The 19,697-nt window shown below is 33.0% G+C and overlaps 1 protein-coding gene across 2 annotated transcripts in view; it reads left to right on the top strand.

Annotated features, from left to right (window-relative positions):
• The window catches only part of LOC115450508 (RNA-binding protein Musashi homolog 2), a 104,690-nt gene that overhangs the window by 67,623 nt on the left and 17,370 nt on the right, over nucleotides 1-19,697 (top strand). The window contains exons 1-2 of one of the 2 annotated variants that reach the window (XM_030178538.2): nucleotides 18,421-18,616; nucleotides 18,832-18,992. In XM_030178538.2, the coding sequence (XP_030034398.1) occupies nucleotides 18,555-18,616; nucleotides 18,832-18,992 (223 nt within the window). In that variant the 5' untranslated portion in view covers nucleotides 18,421-18,554. Of the gene's footprint in view, nucleotides 1-18,420; nucleotides 18,617-18,831; nucleotides 18,993-19,697 lie in introns of those variants that run through there. The other variant, XM_037443172.1, reaches the window with a different exon arrangement.

Below are 19,697 nucleotides of genomic sequence, written 5' to 3'. Positions count from 1 at the left end.
GATTCTTCATCCCATCGCTGCGTGCGATAATATGTTTGAGAAATGAAAGATCGAGGGTTCAATTTCCGCTTATGCAGAAACGTTCGTGTGATTTGCATCTATTTTGTATAAGGCGGTATATGGCCTGTAATTATTATATAATAAAGTCTATCCTTTTTTAATTTATTCAGAATATATATTCTAATATTAAATAAGGTGAAGTAATCATATACAGAAATTTTAATAATATACTATTGATTAAAAAATAATTTGTAGCTTTAAAGTACATGTATATTAGAGTTTTATATAACTTAGAAGTTACTCTATAAATTATTTCGCACTCCAAAACTTAGACCACAGTTGTCACCGCACTTAACTTTGGATTAACGAATTTTAGCTAGCTGAGACATTATCTTGTTTTTACAAACATCAAATCACGATTTATATTAATAAAACATTAGCTTTAGGGTTCCTCAAATTGTTATATAATGACATGGAAATTATCTTTTATATTTAATTAGGGAGTTATCTTCAATGCAAATATCATAGTGTAGTTATTGCTTTTGTAATTAGGAAGTCTTTTACCTATGGATTAATGAGAAAGTCCTTTTTTAGTGTGAGAGCACTAATAAGTGTTAGAGATGTAGTAAGGTGTATCCTAAATACAATCCACCGTTACACCCTGGTGTACCTACCTACCTACCAGTGGCCAAGGGTGTTTCTTAACAGGGACCCTTTTAAAAACTTGACGAATTTTTGTCTCAGTTAACAGATTACAGCGTGTTCAATGTGTCAGTTTAATAAAAAAAAACTACAAACAGATTAGTCCTAACTTTAAAATCATTCATCATTAATATACCTATTATGCGCATAAGAAATCATGATATTTAAAAAAAAAAAAATTAATTTGCAAATGCCAACCCAATAGGAATCGGCTGATATGGACAGCCTCGCCAGTGTTACCTACAGTGATCCTTATCGAACCAAACATCGTCAATATTCAATGGTACACTATGCCAGTACAAACATTGGAGATAGCGCTGCATCCATAACTCACGCTGTCTCATTATGTAGATAGTGTGTGGATTTGCCCCGCGTTAGATATGCCATGGAATCAAGTTTTGCTATAAATTAGTATTGTGTGCACTGTACCATTCTCTTTGTAGTGTTATGGCACATACCATTTTTTTACACATATCTATTTCCTAACCCTCTTACTAATGTATAGACAAAGTTATATTTCTGGCACAGTGATTATTTCCCGTAGTAGCCATTTTTTGGACTTTTTATAATATTTTCTGGTGTGTTTATAATTGTACTGGATAATGGATGGCCTACTACATAAAATAAAAAGATAAAACGCGGCAAGAACAATGCCTACCTACGTCTCTTCGTCGAATCTCGCCAAAGAATAGTCTGATACGTTTTTGTGTAACCAGACGGAAACTACAATTCTTCGAACTTGGCTCAGTTCCGGGGTTGATAGTCTGCAATGTTATAGTACCTAATTCAACTTATCAGACATAAATGTTATTGCACTTGTACCAATTATTATTAAGCACGACACAAATCTGCAGCAAAATACGTGTCGTAAATAATTTATGTCAGATAAGGTATATCAATTTTAGGTACTTAGTTATTAAAATTGGGGAACTAAATGAGTTTGGGGTAATTCCGGCCCCTGCGGCGCGGAGATCACGCAACGTGGCGACGTCTCCACCAAGCTGTGTATTGATTTTTTACAAATGCAGTTATTTAATTTATGAATGTTTCCAAACTTTGCCATGGCAGAAACAGCGAATCAAATATCACGTGCAATAATTTTCGCGATAACCATAACATTTTGAGCTGATTGTAGCCATTTTATACAGTTTCTATTTTATGAAAACAAACCAAAGAAACTCAGTCGTCGGTGTGTGATCCATTCTCCATAAAAATATTATATTTATCAACCAGTCCTCACATCCTATGAATGATTGTTAAAATAAATTTGGGACGGATAGAAACATATAACCTAATATTTTTGTTAGGTTCTATTAGTTCATTTACTATAAAAACATTTTCTCGTAAAAAAGAACAATACCCCAAAATTTATTCTATACATCCTACTGCCCATAGCCGAGGGCCGGCGTCAGTCCGTCTGGTAAGCTATCGATCTCTGTTTACATCCCGAGCCTTCTTATACTCATACATCGTTATTGCCTACGTCAGACTCAGTGGAGCCTGTACAGGAAGTCTTTTATTATAAAAGATATGAAAAAATACTCTCCTAAATGTATTCAATGAATTAGAGCTATTATTGTCCTTCTATTGTATCAAAATAACATTTTGTGTATTTTTATATGATGGGAATAAGTAAATGAATATGTCCAAGGTAATACATTTCAAATAAAAAATATTATTTTTAACCGAATTAATTCTGACCATAAATTATAATCCCATACTGTGTTTGAGTGTGATGACGTGGATCGAAAATCTTATTAAAAAAAAATTTTTTTTTTCGTATAAATATTCAAGCTATTGTGAAGTCCTTCCACATACCGAAATTTCATGTATAGGTTTATTTGGCACATGCGAGCTGACAAACATAACGCAGATACATGAGGGCTGCAGAACATCTTTATAAATCCCAGTGTAAAAGTCTACAATATACAGAAGATCTATCTATAGGTATATAGCGTCATGTCAATGCATATTGAGAGTATTATATAACAATATTAATATATTGTATTCACATATTTTTATCTACGTGTCTTGTAAGGGAATCAAATGCACAAAGTGCTAAAATAAAAGCATTAGTCTGGTTTCTATATTGTGCTGGCAAACAAGAGAGAATAGTAGATCGGGCGGCTTGCTTAACATCCTTCTAATATTATGTACTTTTATGTAAAGACCTGAACTAAATTAGCACGATGGACGAATGCCTTAACATTTTTAACAGAGCAAGATCGAGCCCTGGATGGGTACAGTATAATAATACAAAAATGGTGCTATTATACAAAAGGTGATATATAATTATTATTGCAAACAAACTAGTTTTAATATATTAAGTATTCGATACTAAGGTTTTTTTTCATATTAAATACTTTTTTAGTCAGCACATGTGGTAAATATATTATAACTCAACGATTTTTTAAATCATTTAACCCGAGCGACGGACACGGGTCCCAAAATCCCCTAACAGGTGTTAAAAATTGACCGTCGGCGACCATGATGAACGATTTTCACCGAACCCCTGCTGATTAGAATAAATATGTCATAAAAATCACACGTGGCTGTGATGGGGTAACTCCCGAAAATGCTTAAACGGGGTATTTAAGGTTTTTAAGTGCCAATATAATGTATAACCATTATAATAGCTTGAAAAAGTTAATTACCTGCTCCTTATTTTCCCTTTAGTAAAATTTAAATGTTTTATGAGGTATAAGAATGAAACAAAAAGGTATTTGTAGTTATCCTCTAATATGCCAAATTGAAAGACATCTAAAGTAGCATGTTATTTTAACATTTCAAAGCCAACAGAAAAAAATAGATTCGTCAATCATCGTGTTTATCACCCTATGCTATACGATTATACCCTATATTATACGTTTACATTAGTGCAGTTACGGTGCAGTGCGGTAAGAGGTTCCTTAATAGGCTGAGAAAAAACAGAATGTAAAAAAGTCACTAGTATAATACACAGACAGAAGGACAATTAATATTTCCTCGTATCTGATATATTTGCTTTTTAATTTTCATTTACCTTAAAAGGTACGAGCTGACCCACCTGGAGTAAATGTCTACCGTCACCCATGGACGCCAGCAATACCAGGGATAAAGCCAAACCATCTACCGAAAGAAATTTCTATAATGCTTTTTATACCTATAAAAATAGAGTCGTCAATTTATACACACGACACAGATAAGCCAAGATTGAAATCAGAGCTATGTTTGTCGTCACATTTGTCTATTATTTGCTGTACATCAGTACTAAAACAACAGCTGGCATGTTCATTATACCGCCTTACTGTGCTTAGTTACGGGCGCGCGTGTCTCGGCAAGCCTCTGCGCCAGGTTATTGCTTATTGGAACTCGTATACCATGCTCTCATGGGCTTTGCATACTCGAATGGAAACTTTATTTGCCTTCACTGGTTTTACATCCGTGATACAAGAGATTATGGCTTGGTGTGCGATGCGTCATTTGTAATGCTGATAGAAGAGTCGAATCTTCAAGCTAAAAGCTCTATATTATAAGCACTTAAAAATAAATCATTTCCGCCCGGTTTGACGATTCTTATTGGCATGCCTTAAATATAAAAAACCCCAAAAGCATTTCAATAACAATTATATTCGATACAAAATAATATTATTATGATTATTCGAAGTTTATTTCAATCTAAGAAAAGAAAATGATAAACTAAGAGAGGAATCTGAATTCACAATTATTGATATGTTTCAAATTTAACCCAGAGACGTGAAGAGATTTGTGTTTCAATTAAAATCTCTGCCCTCTCTACCCCGCGTCGTTTTATCCGCAAAAATCAATAACTCTATTCTGAAAAGCGCCACCTAGCGGAATGTTCAGGCACCACATAGTCTAAAAATAAACGTAATACTTCATGCTGTATCCGTTTCCAAGCCAATAGATGGCGTTGTCAATAATATTGTAAAGCTTGAAATAACTTATTTTTTTTATTTTGTTTCAGGTACCTTTCGTTACTGGTATTATTTTATTATTAAAAGAAAATAAAAGTCACTAATGGAACCTTTACAACATTTACTACTACGCGTATCTACTAACTTTGGAGCCCACAGGTAGAGTCTAAAGTTGCCTTTGAATGGTGATTTCAATAGTAATTACTAATTAGTTATAATAAGGTATGAAAATTTATGTGGATCAGGTACTAAACATAAATATAACCTAAATTATTACTGATTAGTGAAAGTTATTGAACCGTATCCTCCGGAATTTAATTTATATAAACAAGTTAATTCCGTAAATGTGTAGGTAATTGTTAAGCACACAATTAATATTTTCTTCGTAGCGTAACTATGAAAGTGCTATATTTTACAGTCATTAAGTCTCGTTTTATTACCGAAGCAGAAACCTGTAGGCACCATTACGTGAATCGTAAATAACATGAATTCATTCGTGCGGATCCCGTTTCGGCACAAGCGACATCTTAACGTCATTTCGAACCATCCCAATTTTATCAGAATATCGTATAATGTAAACGAAGTCATTTATAAAGTAATTTTAACGCTATAAAAATGTATTTTAAACATTAACGACAATGCAAGTTATATTTTCGTAGGAAAAGGTCCGATAAATCTGATTCATGTATAAGCATTTTTCTCGTTTGCAAATGAATCAATATTGAGTATGAAATGTGATATTGAATTTCAGTAAGTGTCTCACTTTTTGGTTATCACAAATATATAATACTAGCTAAAAATATAATTCTTTCTATCAAAGTTTCCCAGCATACTTTTCCTGAATGTAATATAAACTTATAAAACATTTATTAAATAATTTATCATCTGAGATAATCATAAACGTAGATCCTTTAGACTTTAGAAAATAGGGTTAACGATGACTCTAGAATTTAGTAACCATTACTAGCTCAAATAAAATATTAAATTAGGAATTTGATTATAGTGTTTTTTTTTCAATACGGTAACATGTGAGGTTAGTAGGACGTTAGTTTTTTTTATATATACTTAGTGAAAAAAAATCCCCAGTATTCAGCAAAAATAATATATTATTGCTGACCCTATATTGGCGTAAATGATGCGAGACCTGTCGTACTCGTGACGCCATAAAACGCAGGTCCGGAGAGACGCGGCAAAAAGTACCCCATTATCTAGGCGTGGGTATAATGTGAGTTGGGGCATTGTCTTTGGAACTTTATTAATAAGTCCTACATCAGAATTCATAATTGAAAAAAAAAATAAGTAAATTGTGTAGTAAGTAGATTAAATTTTTTAAATTCAGAACGAAATTATTGAGCATAAGTATATTATTATTTTACGCTTAGCTTTCTCCGTGTGCTATAAGTACAATACAGATTCTATATACGTAATATGACATCCAAGGTATTTATGTTTCCTTTTGCATAATTTTAAATACACAGACCAAGGTTTCTTTTTATTATACCAATAAAATACTTTAAAAAAATAGGTCTTAAGTGAAGAATGTTCATGAATATAGCCCAAGGCAGAATTACTATATCATCGATTCTTTTTTTTTTATTTATTCATTTTTATTTTTCGTAAAAATAAATATTTATTTGTCAACCCTACGTAAAATAGGGACGTAAATTATGATATAGCTTCGTGACTATAAAACGCAGATCCAAGAGACCGCGACAAAACGACCGCCATTGTTTACCGCAGATGTATGAGTTATAGTCGACATTGTCCTGATGGGGTACCCCAGGACAAAGAGAGATACTGGAAATTTGGTATTTAATTAAATTCCATATATTAATAGATTACACATTAGTATTAAATACATATAATTGTAATTTACGTGCATACAATTCAAAAGGGGTGTGTGATGGACTTTATTGACCATTAATTAAAAGATTCTTAGTCAAAACTACCTACAATTGTTCATAAAGAAAAGTGCTATTAATCTTAAGCCCAAACCGCATGTAACAACATCAAAAACCCTAAAAAAACATTGTTACTGTCATACCTCAGATGTCATACGGTAAATTTCAAGCTGTCATTTACATGACGTCAGTCTAGGAATTTAACAGTAAACAAAATTTGGGACGAGAATTCACATTGTTAGGTCGGTTTAGGTAAACTGGGGTACACGACTATAATACTATATTGAAGTTTGGAGTTTCTAATATATTGTTATCATATATTCTTGGTGGTATTGTCTCGGTCTAGGCGTTATACATTATAACTATTTGAAGCTAGTAAAGCTATACCTAACTGCCGCGCCCAAGAGCACTTGTCAATTGGACTTAGTCACTATAAAACGTCTAGTATAAATTAACTAGATTTTATACTAAGACACGTACACATTAAGAATTAGGATAAATAATTATAATACAATGCAAAATATAGAGAGAGATCTACCACACAAATTGCTAACATTTTTAATATTTTTACATTATTTATGTTCAAACTTCGTTAATAAGTAATTTACAAGACATTGGCATTTGAATGCCACCAAGGTAACAATAAAAGCAAGGTGCTGTTGGAAAACGGCTTAATATCCCATCACCGTACAGATGTCATGTAATAGCATAAAACAAAAAAAACCGAGGTTAGCATTCAATCTGATAACTAGACTCTTTGGCGAACATAAAGATTTTTAAATTCATATTCGGATATTATTTTATAGCGTCTTTTTCCGCTTGCATTTCGAAAGTGTAAAGTCATCCGACTCGAAATTGGCCAGTATAGCGGATGAAAGGCCTAAACTATCTTAATACTAAAGACGACTCTTTCGATATTGAGAAATTATTACAAACCTGATTTTATTATTGTGTCAAACGAAATCCAGACCCATGTTTATACTCAATGTATGGCGACAATAAGAACGGAAAGAATGGAACAGCGATATTTATATCACTTTTAAAACGTAAAAATAACTTATATTATACGCAATATTTTTTATATAAACGACTCTGTAACTCTCCCTTATATTTCGAGTTTTTTTTTAGTAGCGTACCTAAATAGTGCCACATTATTGGGGGTGTGAATAATCGATTAGTTTTTATACGGCAAATTTCATTGATTCTGGCCATTAAGTAATCAACTGTGCCAATCTTGTCGTTTCAAAAAAAAAATTCCTCTATCAATTTACTCTTAGGGACTCCGTAAAAAACTAAGAAAAACGCTTACATCACCGTTATAAGAACTTTACCGTAGCATTTTTTGTAACTCTCTCTTACAAACCAAATTCAACCTTAGTTACTTACTATAAAGTCAATAGTATGTGTAGCAAACCCATTGCAGTAGTTTCTCCGATAGCCTAATGAAGCGGGGAAAATGTTACCAATGTAAAACAAATAAAAAAAAATACAGTGACGGTGTGGAAAACTGTCGCAAATACAGTTTATTAACGCGATAGAGGGAGACAGAGTACCGTAAGTTGAAAATAGCGAAGTCAGTAAGTGTGTTTTGTGAAAAAAGGTTTGATTGATCCATCTAATAGATTTCTCTAGGCGTGGTTAAGGCGCGGTGGCATTAGACCGTTTATTGATGCTCATGCTATGTCATAAAAGCCTTGATGTTTAATTAGTTCTATATAAGGCTATACCAAATATAACCTGGAAGTTGCTATTCACAGCTCCGCCCACATCAGAGGTCTTACCAAGAGTAGTACCATAAATATCCAGAAAGTCTATATTGTCGTTCTAATAATAATTATCAGATATTCGATTTGATAATTTATTATGTAATATTTTTAAAAATAGAAACTTTAAAAGAAAACCGTTATGTGATTTTTGCCATTAGTCCTTACTTCTTAATTAGCACTACCGTTTTCGCAAAGAACAAATGAAACGCATATTTCAGTTGTCTTAAGATTTTTTTTAGTTTTCCTATCTGTGATTTCCTATTCTACCAAAAAGCAGCTAAACATCAGGGTTTTTTTTAATTGGTAAAGTCACACAGCATGCCGTTAGACATCACCGGCTTCAAAGCACATATATATCTGTATGCTTGCGTACTATTTTAAAAAAAAAAACAGAATATTTAAAAAAATAATGCCAGCGATAGGGAATGTTAAGTTTCCTTAGACTTGTAAAAGTATAAGGCATTTTTCATGGAGTTGACCCTCGAGAAAAAAATTACTAAAAACATATTAAAGGTCGTTGTAATATAATATGTATATAGAGTACTCTTAAATTTTTGATTTAGTCACTAAATTTGTCAAATTAGGTATTATTAATAGGTATTGAAATGTTAGGATTAATATCTAGACTCTCCTTAACCTGAATAATTATGAAATTACAAAATTTTACGGTTTTAATTCATATTTTTAATCATGACAAATTAATTAATTAGTTTTAAATAATTACTGTAAAATTAATAACTTCAGCAATTATCTAGCGTCCTACTCTCTTTTCATTTAATTGGGTGAACGCACGAAGTTAAACTCCTTAGGTGAATTCAAGCACGTAGCGCCCTCTATCCACCTAATGCAAAACTAACCGTAGCGACACGTATTAAGATCTGGTGTCCCTTGATCCAGAGCAATTAGCAATTAAGACTTGATGGTCAACGTCACATTCTTTACGTTATTTTATCGTTAGACTATAATGCTTTAGAGATATAGCAGAGAATTTTAATTACTTTGAGTAGTGAAATATATTTTAATGTAATATGTATAAATAAAATTATTGTTCTTTCATTAGTATACCAGTTGCAAATCCATAAGATCAATTAACTTGTAAGCAAAATATTAAATTGTTTGGAGTATTTTATGTCATTTATACTTACACAATGTTCTAAAATTAATTACGTACCTACTTAATTTTTATTTTTGTGTTATACTGCCTTGAGACCTATCGGTAAAAAAAATTAATCTTAGTTCTGAAATACATCATTGAAGTGATATACATAGAATATGGTGTCTCACTGTATTATAGAGATTAAGCTGCCTATATAAATATACCTTTAGTTAAAGTATATAGTACAATTATCGAGTTTTATTTGGGTTATTATTGGCTTTTACTGTAAAATTCGTTTTTGCAATTTCAGATATCAGCCATGTTTAATTTATCCGATTAATCAAACTAGGAGAACAATTTGTTTGAAGGATTGTCTTTTGTGAATTGCAATATAGTAAAATAAACCATGATTTAATATTAAAGTTTACACTTTATTAAACAAAATACTTTCTTATTATTATCATAAAATAGTCACAAATATTTATAATGTCAATAGTTTCACAAACTATGGGACGTGGTAACCAACAACAGGCTGTGAAACAAATGACCTTAAAAATATTATATCAAATTTATTAAAATAGTATTAAATTCAATTTAGTTAATTTACATGTTTTCCTAACTTTGACGCAACCCATAATTTTTGACAAAATGTTTTGTAAAGGCTGTTACGTCAGCATACATTTCTTAACGCTTCAAAATGAAAGATGGTTTTAAATAGCTTGAAAACCATCAGCTTATGGCTAAAATTGTCAGATTAGGCGTTAACAAACATAAAAAAACTTACTACAACGCTAATTTAATATCTAGATTAATATAAAAAAAATGCACGTGTAGGTCGTTAAGTAAAAGTCCTTAAGAACACGTAATAAAATATAAAATAACTGTAATATAAATACAAATATTGTAACGCACTAAATCTGATCCACAAATCTTAACATCCATCTTCCCCAGGTGTAAAATATATTGGTAATCAGGCAAACCTATTTATATTGTCTACATACATAATTATTTCCTACATACGTGCAAATAATCTTTAAGACCTTAATATCTTTTTAAACTGTAGGCTAAACTCAACGGTGCGTCCTTATTTCTACTCTATGTGCGTTCTTTTTGTAATGAAATTGTTCAGGGGGGGTTTTATGAAACCCCATCTAAACAGCCTAAAATAACTAAAAATAAATTATAAGTATTATTGGGCTATGCTTTTACCACAAGAAGAAAATACTAACAGCTAAGAGTTTCATAAAACTATAATGCTAATGTTAAAGAAGAAGAATCAAATATCAATTAGTACCAAGTTTTTATATTTGATTACAAATACCTTGGCGGCATATGGTTCAAAATCTTAATAAGCCAATATAGTAGACTACGCCCCAAAAATAAATAGATGGGCTCACATACTGTGCACTGTAATAAGCAAGTATGGGTTACATTTAAATCAATAAATGTGAATTTATCTACATTAGCAGAGAAAGACAAAACTTGGTGGATGATGACACATTTTGATAATATAGAAAAAGTGTGGTAGAAGTGAATTTCTAAAATGCACATGCCACGTGGCAGTAGTTAGTACGTGAGAGGTAAAAAAAAGAACTCTACATAGACTAAAAGCTCGATAAATTTGTAATTGTTAAGATTTTTTGGTAAACTACTACTAAGCATGCATTAAATCAGCGTGCTAACCACAGAAATTACAATCAAATACATTTATACAGCTGGAATAAACATGAGTTACATGAAATAGAGTGAACAGATCAATACAATTCATATAAAGGGGTTGGAAAAACATAAAATTATCCCCCAAAAGAAAATGGCCGTAAGTTCGGGTGCAGTGAAGATGGCGCGCGCATGCGTCCTACGCCGCTCGATACATGCACCCTCCGGCCTTAATCTCGTAGGAAATAACAAGCATCTGACAGTTTGCACAGTGAATAAATACATTGAAATAAAAAAGAACATCACTGAAAAAATAATAGTTTAATGCTATTACACGGTGAAATGGATTAGAAAATTTATAAACGGGATATGTAAGCACTGTCACTGTCAGTCAACACACAACACTTGCTGAGTCTGTGTAGAGAAGAATGCACGGGATCGGCGACGGTGGCGGTGACGATGATGGTGCGACGCCACGACCGCTTGTCCCGGCGCAGCAGTAACCAGGCAGTACTGCTGTGACAGGACAATATGGTCGGGGCGCGCTGGCGGCTGGCGGGCGTGTGACGCGGCGTGGCCGAGCCTGTGTTCCGCGCCCCTGCCCCTGCCGCCCCCGCACCACACTACACCCCCGCGGGCAACGCGCCTGCGCGGCACCACACCACACCCACACACCCTCAATGAAGCACCCCTCAATCAACTATCGATTTCTGTGTACGAATTTTTCTTAATTCATTTAATTTGGGTTTCATTAAAATTAAAGCAAAAGCAATTGAAAGTTTTCCTGTGTGATGAAAACTATTACCTACATCAATTATAATAGCACTAGTAACAGAAATTACAACGGGTAAATTAATGATTACCTACCAGAAAACCAGTGCGTAACCTCAAATTTCCACTCCATTCCTTGATTTTAGGCCATATAGGTATTCACAACTGGTCTGGTATTGTTCGTCCTCATGAATGGGTATAAATTCCGTAAGGTAATCCACTTGCTCGAGTGACCTTTTTATAAAGAGTAAACAAACTCTCATAGACATATGAAGCTATTAGCGCACGTTTCACTACTCCAATAGTTAAAATTAAATAAAGCGCCTGATGTTCGTTTCCAGTTTCAATACTTATATTACAATTGTTTTGTCTACGATATATATTACTGAATAGCGAACTTACAAACTAAAAGCTGTGAATACAAAATCCCTAAATTTACAAGTATCCTATGGGAAGAAGCACTTAGGTACTGCCGGTTACACTCAGAATGCTCGTTGTTGCGCTTTTCAATTAAACTTCTTAATAGGTTCGGTCGGTTTGATCATAGACAAAAACCACGTATCCGAACAGCATAGGTCCTGAGAGAAACTACTTTAAAAGTCCTTTGCAACATTGGACGCACGATATATACGAGAGGCGGCGTATCGGCGGCCCCTCACACCTCGCGCCGCTAGGGTTCCGCCTTTTAGCCTAAAAGAGTGCATCAGCCACGTTTATATCTGATAAAAAATGAAATCTAGAAGTATTTAATTCAGGATATTAGTTTTTATGGTACGTAAGAAATTTAACTTTTTGGTAGCAGTTTGAATTGAAAATTCAATTGAATCGCTAATAAAATGTTCATAAAATATGTGCCCTAAAGCATTATTACAAACTCACGAAGGTATGTTTATGTTTACTGCATAACTGTATTACAATAAGTACTCAAACGAATTACGTTTGGAGACACGAAGTAAGTAAGTAGGTGGAGGAAAAACAATAATAATAAATACTGGTAAAAACACAGCATATTATTTCGTCCTGACTTAAACAGTGTGAGAGCTTTATACTTCCGTGCGAAGCTCAAAAGCGGTATTTAAAAAAAAACAAAATCTTGATTTCTATTGCGTCAGATAGCTTAAAGAAATGCCCATCCAATGAACTTACCTAAATAACGGTATCTTGTATAGAACTTGTTAAAAAAAACCTTAAAAGAGTTTTCTCTATCTCAATTTTACTTTTAAAGCTATATTTACAAAACTTCGATTATCTTGAAATACTTTGCGCTTAGCACGGCCGTATAGTGAATCCATAATAAAAGTAACTAATATCTATGTTATAACATACTCTAGTTGTTTAAGTTAGGATTTCTTTTAAATATTTAATCATGTAGATGCTGAGATAAATGCTCTCTGTGTCTTACGCCTCCTACAAACGATAAAACAAACAGTACATTCTCACGCAGTTGGAAAGTCAATCATTGGAGAAATATATATTCATAATATGCTTTGATAGATGCTGCGCTAAATCCACGCAGTGAGGAAAACGGTATTGACCGGGTACAGAAATTTAGAACATCGCGTAAAATATTTTGTCTTAAAACAGTAATGCTTACGATAAGGATTTCCTCATTGTAACTTTTCGTCTATCGTCATTCGTCATATCGCTTTGACCATTACTACAACAATATTCTCCTTTACTATGGTGGGAACAGCTAGTATCATCGCATTTTCGACTTTAAGCTCGCCATTCCAAGTCTTTCGAGATCTCGCCCTTATTTAATGATAGCAGCCCTAGAGACGCGCCTCGTGCCGAGTACTGGGGTGAAAAGCCACCCTTACCGGTTACTGACCCCTAACCTATATAGCGCGAGGTTTTATTTGACAGTAATGTTGCCAATGTTGGCTATGATGACGTCATACTGCAAATTAATTATAGCGAATATTTACTGTATCTGATAAAATAATGAATTGCAGTTTAATAGTATCGGTAGCTACCCATGCAACGAACCTTGTCTTTATTATGCGCGTCAAAAAATTTTCTTCCACGCCGTTATTGCATCAACAGGAATTTAGTAAGTACTAAAGTTATTTATGTTTTTTTAACTTCAAATATAATACAATGAATTACCTAAGTACTAGATAAACGTAATGAGGAATAGCTAGATAATATGATACACCTAAGAATATCGTTCAAACCCAAGTTCTCAAATCACTAACATAGAATATAAAATCCTGTAGGCTTACACCTATATTTAGCTCCTAAAATATATGGCTATACTGGCACCACCCTGGAAATGAAAAAATAAGAGTATGACGTCATCGACCATAGAGCTACACCGCCCTGTCATCAGTATAGAGATGATCGCCTGGCAACAGCGATCATATAGTACGCTCGCTGCTTAGCAACTGATATTTTTTTGCATAAAACCGGTTTTCTAGAAATACACCCTCATGGACTACTTCACTCCAACTAAAGTTACTTTTAATCACGAAAACGCGATACGCGGGTGGAGCCGCACGGCAAAGCTAGTAGTAAAAAACTAAACTTCGAATAAATATTATAATCCATTATTCAAATCGTGACGTGACAAATTTCTATAAAATATTTATTTATAAAAAGCAGTGATGAAAATGCTATCAAAACCTTAAGAAGACTAATTCGAAATCGTTACACACAATCAAAGAACCCACCGCTTTCACATTATGCCCAGAAAAAAGATTTACGAACGTCCTCGCTGATTTATTGCGTCCTTTGAATTTCTTAACGGATAATACCTTTTCCATGCTCGGACATTTATCAGAGTTTACAAAGTTTGTACGTAGTTAAATATTATGGAATAAAATATTTCGTTCAGGAAATGTCGCAGGCATATCAATCTAATCTTGTTGTTAAAAATTACACACAAAAGTGGACACAGACATTGAATCATTAATTTCGTTAAAATTATTTTCTAACCCCACATGTGCATTGTGCGTAGTACATATATGTGCCTCACATAAACTGTAAACAACACATGCAAACTGTAAACAATCCTATTTACATATAATTTGTTTTGCATGTAAAATGAACACCTTTCATATAATCGAATAAAGTCGTTTTTATTTACCAAATTGTTCATAACATGATAAATATAACGTAAGAAATTGAAATAAAACTATTAAACGCATTTTATCGCAGTTTTTTTTATTTTCTGCCGACGCAATGTTAGAGCTGTAGGTGGAGATAAAATATGCTTTTTTCCATATAAAATTTGTTTGTGAATGTATAGCAGACTATTTAATAAACATAATTTTCTTATTACGGCCTCGGCAATGTGGCCCTACTGCATCTGATGGTAAGTGGATTAGAATCCAGATAGAATATTCACTGACGAGGGTTGTTTATTCCTTACCAGTCGACACAATTATGCCGGCTTGTTTAAAGTCAAATATACAGTTTGAACCCGGAACGCGACGTACCTATATGGGCAACTATGTTGGTTTATAAACCTTGCATACGGTGGTTACTGTCCGAGCCGATGCAAGTATCCTATAATCTACATACAAATATCTTACCACCACCACCAGATATATTCTAGAGGCTGGATTGAAGATTAAAATAAGGATCGTTTATTAAAAATATCCGTTATTTGAATTTTGGCGCCGAGTTATCGCTTTCATTAATTCGAATTGTCGATACCAAGAATAACACAATCGAGTGCTAGTATTAGGAAACCAGAAAATTGTAGGCGAAACACCCATTATTATATTATACTACCCCTTGAATGAGGGAGACAACAATATTAATATGCCGAACGTGTGAGTAGGAGAAAAGGTTTAATGTGGTGAAAGAGTTAGCGATATACAAAATCAATGTGTGCGAAAGATGGCGATAGCTGAAATGCGCAACTCTGTAGATTATTTCTCCGAGGCAGCTGGGGCACACCGGAATAAGTTCATTTACAATAAAATAAAAGCCTTTCCGGATGCGATCCGTGTCATGGCGGCTTATAGATGCTTCTAAAAATACGCAGTTTTCAGTTAACATGTGAAAGTATAATAAATTAAAATAAAGGATTTTAATTCCTTTACATGTCTTATAACATGTAAAAGTTTTATAAAGAACGATATAAGTACCTATTTATTAATGAACGAAGGCGTAGCATTAATTATAATTTGAAGCCTAAAGGAAAGTTACGACCATCAACTGAATTGAGAATGATTTTGCATCTTATAAGGTACAATATACCTATATACACTGAACATAGGTATCTAACTTCTAAGTAAGATTTTGAATTTGACGTTTTTATACTTATTTTCACCCTCAAAACGATTACTAAAACCAATGTTGTGAGATTACACCATCGTCTTCAATAATTAATTAAAATTACTTCTGAAAGTCTTATGTAGTTTTCCTAGTCATTCAGAGAAAATACCGGTGAAAGATATATCAGCCCATCTCTAGTTTTGAATTAATTACTTAGATGTTTGCTAACCTAAAGATTTTTATTAAGTAAGGTCAGTCGGGGGAAGTGCGCCATAAAATTTTCATAGCTGGATTCAATGCAAAATAATTTCTTTTTGTGCTGACTTAAGAATGTAATTTTATTAATTTAAAAATATTTGGTATTTTGTGATAACAACCTATAGCCATTCAAGGAAATCGGACCATAAATTAATAATATTTTGCTCAAAGTAAAAAAAAATGGTAGTAGGCGCACTTGCCTCCGGAAATGGGGTAAGTGCGCCTGTGTAAAAAAAAACGCCAATATGAAACATTATAAAGAAAACACTCACTTTAGTCCATAGAGAAATAAGTTTTACACGCATTGCTCTTGGATAATTTTTAATCAATCAATATTATAACAAACTATGGCTGTCAAATCAAATTCGGGGTAAGTGCGCCATATATATGTAAATCAGGGCTTGAAAATATTTTAGAATTTTTATTGATATATAATTTTTGGCTTGAAAACATTTTAGAATTTTTATTGATATATAATTTTTTGCTATGTTAGAGTTTTGTGTGCGGATATGTTGGAATAAAAAAATGTTAGCCCTAATATAAAATCCATTTTATTTCTAAAACTAAAAAAAAACATACAAAAATTTTGGAATTAACAATTTTGAATGCGTTATAACTCAATTACTTAGAATTTGGCCTTGTGACATTTGATATGTTTTAGCTGCGTTATATCCAGATAACGTGCCTGATCGAACAGCAACCTATTCACGTAAAGTTGCTCTAGACCAAGATATTTCAGTTTTTCTTTTGTAAAAACGAATTAACTAATACGCCCTTTTATTTAAGTCGGCTCAAAACAAAATACCTTGAGTACAAAAATTCTGCTGTTAAGTATAACATTTTAATAATAATAATTCATATTAGTAAAACTTATTCTCAAAAAAGGTTGGTTATATATGGATCAGGGGCAAGTGCGCCATACGACTATTAACTGTGGCGCACTTGCCCTACTCGACAATTTTTAGGTACATTTTTTCGCATTGCTAAAAATCATTTATTTGAGTATATATAAATAAAATTCAGGCAGGAAGTTAAAATAAAAGGTTTAAACTATGTATTCACCTTACTGGTTTACAGAAATATGTTAAATATCTTGAAATATTTGATGTTGTCTTTCACGGGGTCATCTCGGTTTACAGGTCTAAATGACACTTAAAATAAAATGGCGAATAAATCGTATTAAAATGAACATAGCCATTTATGTTTTTTAGTGGAACTGTATTTCAGTTAGTAGCATAGATGTAAGATTGCGGTAATTGTATAACATCAATAGTTCTCGATTTTTTTAGGGTAGGTGCACTTACCCCGTCGGCGCACTTGCCCCACCTGACCTTATATGATAAAAAATAATCATATATAAGTAGGTAAGTATATATTTGTTCTGCTATTCGTGCGCAGCCACGGCGGGTCGTTAGTTTATAATATTTTGAATAACATGTAAGATAAAATACTTAACCATCTAGAAAAGACGCGTCATATCCTTATTGTCGCGAATAAATTAATCTGTCATATTTAATGGAACTACTACATAGAAGGTGCAACACACATACTTATTATACCGTTTATAGTCGTTATAAACGCAAACATATACAAATTGAAATAGGTAGGTACTTTATCCCCATATCGTTGTGGAAATCTACTAGTAATAATTACTTTTGGCTGTGAGTTTTATCTTATACCTTCATGCTGATTAAAAAGACCCCTGATCTATTTATCGAAGCCTATTACGATTTTCAAGGCCTTTAAAATTTAATATGACGAAATTTTAAAGGCCGAAATATCCATGATTATTAATTATTTTTACATTTTTCTTTCAACTGCGAGAACTAATCACTAACTAGACGTGAATTTAAATTCTTTACTTGCCAATACTTGTTTAGTTACCCAGATTAAAGCCGAAACAAAATGTATGAAAATGGACCTTGAGCTACCACCTTAAACGCCTTTTCTCTCTGTCTACGCCACTACTATATAAGTATTGTATTTAGTTACTTATAATTATTTCATGTAAATAATTATGCATAATGATTAATGAAAAAACCAAGTTAACTTATATATGCCACTTCCCTCATTCCTGTAGTCTCAACTTGTGGCATTTACCTGTCAATGAACTCATCTCTATTACTGTCAGTCATGCTATAAATTCAAATGACAACTGTTTATTTTAAATTCTCAGTATCTGATTATTTATTCTTACGTATTAATTTAGTTTATGTTTAAATTCTGATACAATTGCACATAGTATAAACTAAGTTATTGAATGGCTACCTACATTGATTATTTGTTGCCTCAGACCAGTGAAATGATCGCTATCATTGACATGTAAAATTTCATTTTATTTTAGTGTTCAAAACTATTTATTGCGATTTTTTAAATTTTGTTATAACTGGCTGGATATTTATGATTGATCTATGACATTGTGATTGTGTTTTTTTTTATCGCGTACCTAGGCGTTTTGCCGCCATTACTTTCAGTTTTCAAATATTGTTGACTGTTGTTTTATTTGAAGTGTTAAAGATGATGGGACTATATTCCAGCGGTGCGCTGGGTGGCGTGGAGGTGTTGGACGGTGGATTGGTGGGCGGCGAGTTGACGGCACACGTGTTGAGCGCGCAGGCGGCCGCACACGCCGCCGCCACCGCTGCCGCCGCCGCACACCAGCAGCATCAGCAGCAACAAATGGCTGTACAACAAATCAGTGAGTATCTCGATACCTTTTTTATTTGAAGACAACGTTCCTATAGGGTTTATTTTTCTAACAGGTTCTATATAGGTCTATAGTACAGAAAGTATTCAAAACTTGTTCTTATTTCACATAAATTGATGGATTCATTAGGTTCATAAAATAGTATAACAACTAATGATGCCATCTCTAAGAAACAGGTACCTAATTAAGGTTTTATTTAACTTCAAGATTGCTGAAAAACAATTATAAACTATTTGCTAAATAATAGGTAATAAAATAATAAAACATTCCCTATAGATTATGTAGCACAAACCTGGTATAGAGTTTTACATTGATGCAGTTTCATGCTCAAAAATCAAACAAAATCTATAATTCACATAAAAGATGGAGAAATTGTTAAAGACTAAGTTTCAATTGTTTTCAATAGGTTCTAGTAAATGCATTAAGTCCTAATGGACTAACAGAACTATATTTGATTCTGTGTAATTAAAACAGCAAAATCATTTCTATAAAGGCATAATAAGTGAACTTACTGGGAAATTCAGTTTTATCAAACTTTAAGTATGTATTTTAAAACATTTTTTGGCTAAGAACCTATATTCCTGTTAAATGGGCATATATGCTTTGTATATTCCCTAATAAGCATATATGCTCCTTAATTCTGTAGTGGTGTAAGCTAAGATGCTATGTATTTTAAATTACTTCCAAAAAAGGTGA

Source organism: Manduca sexta, chromosome 26 (assembly GCF_014839805.1).
Source record: "Manduca sexta isolate Smith_Timp_Sample1 chromosome 26, JHU_Msex_v1.0, whole genome shotgun sequence".
NCBI lineage: Eukaryota > Metazoa > Arthropoda > Insecta > Lepidoptera > Sphingidae > Manduca > Manduca sexta.
This window is presented reverse-complemented; position numbering and strand designations above follow the sequence as displayed.